Source organism: Sinocyclocheilus grahami, unplaced genomic scaffold (assembly GCF_001515645.1).
Source record: "Sinocyclocheilus grahami isolate Dianchi unplaced genomic scaffold, SAMN03320097.WGS_v1.1 scaffold664.1, whole genome shotgun sequence".
NCBI classification, from domain to species: domain Eukaryota; kingdom Metazoa; phylum Chordata; class Actinopteri; order Cypriniformes; family Cyprinidae; genus Sinocyclocheilus; species Sinocyclocheilus grahami.
Window position 1 is genome coordinate 227,483 of NW_015505843.1, and position 5,149 is coordinate 232,631.

At 37.7% G+C, this 5,149-nt stretch overlaps 1 protein-coding gene across 1 annotated transcript in view; it reads right to left on the bottom strand.

Moving 5' to 3' along the window:
• Positions 1 to 5,149, bottom strand: part of LOC107558879 (protein FAM19A4-like) — a 33,291-nt gene that overhangs the window by 18,828 nt on the left and 9,314 nt on the right. The window contains exon 3 of the mRNA XM_016242572.1: positions 1,615 to 1,770. Within this exon, the coding sequence (XP_016098058.1) occupies positions 1,615 to 1,770 (156 nt within the window). The remainder of the gene's footprint in view (positions 1 to 1,614; positions 1,771 to 5,149) is intronic.

Consider the following 5,149-nt stretch of genomic DNA (forward strand, 5'->3'; position numbering starts at 1 on the left):
GGTACCAATATATGATGAGATTTTGTTTAAGGACTTGTTTCGTTTTGGACTCAATGAACCCACGAAATCTCGTATGCCAAGGAGTGAATGCAACTATAGCTTAAAGGACTTTATTGACTATGCCTTGCTGACTACTGGTTCAGCGTTCACGGTGGGTGTCGCGGAGGAAGGAAGCGACACCATGTCTGTGACTAAGGTGATGGCTGAACTAGAGCAAGCTCACAAAATGGCGGCAGCTGCGGTGCCTGATCACAAGATGGCGGACACAACCGCATCTAGTCTAGCCACAGTTGTTCTTCCTGAGTCTAGTCAAGCCACAGTTGTTCTTCCTGAGTCTAGTCAAGCCACAGTTGTTCTTCCTGAGTCTAGTCAAGCCACAGTTGTTCTTCCTGAGTCTAGTCAAGCCACAGTTGTTCTTCCTGAGTCTAGTCAAGCCACAGTTCCTTTGCATGAGTCTAGTCAAGCCACAGTTCCTTTGCATGAGTCTAGTCAAATTACAATTCATGATCATGAGCCAGGTCAAGTCCCAGCTGTTCGTCCGGGGCCACATCACGTCTCAGCTGACCTTCTAGAGTCTCGCCACGTCTCAGCTATTCATACATGGATCCGCACGTCTCACGTCTCGTCAGCTCTGTAACACTTTGCCTATATTTCTGCAAGACCTGAAATGCATTGCACTGAGTACATTTCACTGTACTTTTCAGAGGTCATGTCCACAAAAGGTGCTATAAGCTATATTATTTTTTTTTTCTCCATTGCAGAGGCGGGTTTGTTAAACAACACAGTGTTATAAAAATTCATGCCTGTGGATACAAAATGGTTGCAAAATTATTTAGCATTGCAAGTTTTAAAGTGAAATGTCTGGCACTAAATAGCATGTTTAATTTTCTACGAAACTGATAAACGTGACATTTTTTTTTTTTATTATTATTTTATTTATTTAGTTCTATCACATCTATCGCATTTGAAATGAATACCACCTACACTAAACCCTACCCTAATCCTAACTGATAGAAATAACATAGGCAAACGAGATTAAAAACACATGCTGAAGCAACCATGTCATTTTAGCTTCCGTATTCAAGGCTTTGAGCTCTTTTGTGGAATGTTGCAATTCACATTTCATGGGACTTCGAGCAATTCGCATCGCAATCCTGTACCAGGTGAGCCACTGAGCAAGCTTAGAAAAGACATACATATGGAGCAGATTATGTGATTCAGACGTCTATATGTAGATATGTACATATTATGCACTATAGTAAACATGTTTTGAGGTCATACCATAGTATTTCGCAAGGAACTGCTCAAAAATGTGCTTTCATTCATCGATAATCCGCCCCTGTAATCGTAATACGTTTTACTGCCTCTAGTGTTAATTTCACCTGGAAACTGCATTGAAATGTATGTATAGGTATAGGTTTTTGTAGTTTTGCAGAAATGTAGGCAGAGTCACGTATTTCCAATGAGCCTGGGTTGAATATTTCAGCACCTTGTACTTTATTCATATTGCTTTTGTATATTTCTTATAATTTTAATATTTATTATTTACATTTATTGCAAAAAAAACAGTTTTTAACAATAAAGGGTAAACATCAACTCATGAAAAGCACTTACCCTCCACACAAGAAGGCTGTGCTCGTGTCGTACCGGCCACCTGACCAGGGAAACAGGAGCACTTGACGGTCTGTGAACGTTCCTCTATCTTGTTCTTATTGCAGCACCGGTGGACAGCCACCACCTCACAGGTTCCCTGCTTCACCTGGTACGAACCTGCAGAAAAGGGAAAGAAAAATCGAAAGAATAAAAGACACTTTCTCTACTTTATCCGAGTAAAGCTTGTTCTAAAAATATGCACAAAAAGCAAATGTTTTGCTCAAAGCAAATATCGATGCATGTTAGCAGAGGGGAAGTTGTGGCCTAATGGTTAGAGAGTCGGACTCGTAACCCAAATGGTTGTAGGTGGGGGTACCTTCAATACCATGACTGAGGTGCCCTTGAGCAAGGCACCGAACCCCCAACTGCTCCCCGGGCGCCGCAGCAAAAATGGCTGCCCACTGCTCCGGGTGTGTGTTCACTGCTGTGTGCGTGTGCACTTTGGATGGGTTAAATGCAGAGCACTAATTCCTAGTTGGCCACATGTCACGTCACTTCAGAACAAGACAGCAAAAAATCAAGAGAATGCCAAGGAAATCAAGAAAATGGCAACTTAATTTGTGTATAGATGTAAATAAACAAAGTTATTTAAAGGTTTCCTCATGGATTTAACCCTAACATTTAATAATAATAACCCACCCAAAATAAGAAACAGCATCTATATTTAATGAGTGGCAGCATCTAACAAGCAGCTTAAGGGCTGCCAGGTCCAAGTCTTCGCTCTTTTTCTTTCCCACTTCCCCTAGCAGTACATACATAATGAACACAGAGCTCTATTCTTCTGTTCGGAGTGTAAATAAATTGCTTGAGCATTGGAATTTTTTCTTTTTACAGCCAGTCTAACATGAGTGCTCAATTACAGCCAAGATTTGTCTCCAAGAAACTCGGGCTCCTCTATGCAGTGCGGTGTGTGAGTATTGGCCAATGCCTCATTGTACATGCAATGTGGTAATAGGAATATGTCATAATGGACAGAGACGCACACATAAATGAATGAATGTGGTAATATGAAAATTCATTATGACATATTTAGAGCTGTTATAACAGGTGGCTGTGGAAAATAACATATCCAAATTATTTAAATCACAGTGAGGATGATGTGATCGAATACCATTAGCACTCCTCAAATACAAAAGTAACTAGTCAGTCTGTGTTTACTGATAAATTTATATGTGGCATAACCATCTGCCCTGCTGTCATGAGAGAGAGTAAGCAGGCGACATGGATTTAAGGTGAACATGAGTTGCTTTCTTCTCTTGGGACATTGCTAGCCAACATTCATTACAGGATGGAAGGGGTCATTCATACAGAAAGCGTTTTTGTGTTTAAAAATCCAAGACGCAGTGCAGTGGAATAAATAAAACGTTTTCAAAAGTTTTTTTTTTTTTTTAATTTGGACTTTTTTTACTTACAAAGCTTTTTAGTGATAATACAAAATAAAGTATGCAGCGATTTTTGGACGAGCAACATATTTTTGGACACAAAGCAACACAAATGAATGAATGAATAAATGAACGAATGTCAGATGATAAACGTAAACGTAAAAAACTTAAAGAAAACTAGAGTTGATGCCTTGGCAACTTACTGATATAAGGTTTAGGTTGAATGAAGTATGAAGAGTGTGACCATTTTCAAATGTATTTTATAATTCACATGTTGCAACAGAGAATTATGGGAAGTGTAGTTATGAGAAGTAGTCAAAATACTGGCTTAAATGAGTAGAATTTATGCAGCATTTGATTTCTATACTTGATTAAAATCTTTAGTGATTATTAAATCATAAAATGCAACACTTTAGTCAGAATGCAAATTACAAATTATTATGATCAGCAACAGTTAGCTGAGCAATTCTGCTATGATTCTATAATTGATTTGTAAATATGATAACTTTTCATTGTAGTTATTGCATTAAATCAGGTAATAAATAAAGTATCTTAACTAATATAAAATTCACTTATTCTTTTAAATGTACACTCTTTTTTTTTGGACATAAATTGGACACGGTGGGTCTGCACACACATACACACAAAGCAACATAGTGGTTTCCATTTCATCAGGCCATGAACTTGCTCTCCTGCTATGATGTGGAGTTTGTTTGACAGCTTCCTCCTGGGAAAGGTGATGCTCCTCAGCATAGAGAGGTCTCATTCTTTCTTCTTTCTTCTTTCTCTTTTCATTTCCTCCGGTACTCACCCCTCTGCCTTCTTCACCTGAGGCTCCACACATTACCCCATCACCCTGTCCTCTCTGCCCAAGATGGACGCCGTCGACTGGGCTTTAATTAGAGGAAGTGTGTGGAGTCCAGGGGGTGAATGCTTACAGGCTGGATGACCGTGTGCGTGTCTCTGTCAGCTCCGACATCGCTGTATAAACAACAGATAAGGGCAGATCTCTAACTGTGACTATGACTGACACCACGGGGCCTCATGTCGGATCCTGCATGGGTATCGGAGAGATAATGAATGATGGATGGTGTGCTTCTGTATTCTGGAGATGAGGTGGTGGGGGATTTTTGGAATTTTATCTGAAAAAGTGTCTGTGATGTGTGATTTTGTATCTGAAGCATTACCGTGTTGTTATCGTTAACTAAAACTATTACAAATCATTTTCAGTAAATGAAAAAAAAAAGCTGAAATAAAATAAAATATAAATATTAACTGAAAAACTAAAACAAAAAGTTTAAATTTGAATTTTAAATGCTGCCTTGCCAACTAAATGAAATAAGTTGAAGCTGAAGTACTAAAATTTGAAAAAATTTTAACCGTAATGAAGCTAAATAAAAATATTAATAAATACTATAATGGTATATAAATAAACACTTAAATAACATTGAAGAATTAAAAGACTGCAGAAATGAGTCGTTATTGTGTTAAATTCTTAAAATTAAGGTTTTTCAATGGTTCTTTGCAGCAGGTTCATGCATTTTTTTCACTATAGGGTTTTTGAGTTTTAAGTTTTTTGTGAGGGAGAGATTTTACAAGTTTTTCAAGTAACACTTATTCAGATCAGAGGTTTCTTTAAAGGTTATTTAAAGCTGTGATTCTCAAATGGTTTGGGTTCAGGACCCAGATTTTACATTGGACATTGAAAGGTGACCCACACAAAATGGGTGACCAATGTGAACATCAACTAGCAGTCTGGGTCATATTTGCTTTTACTTTGCTCAACTTTGTTCTTGGTTTTCGAGCATGAGGGTATGTCCACTTCCATTAAATTAATTTGCAACGGAGTTTGACTGGATACAACATTTGATGGCAAAAGATATGTGAAATGTATCACTTTTCAAAGGAGATTTATCAGTGTTCTTTTATCTCAAACAGTAGCATATGGAGTGATAGCAAAGCCATGGGTTCGATTCCCTGGGACTGCATGTATATATATATATATATATATATATATATATATATATATATATATATATATAATATATATATATATATAAAAGAAATTCTGTGTGTGTGTGTGTGTGTGCTCTCTAGACATCAAATAATCGTGA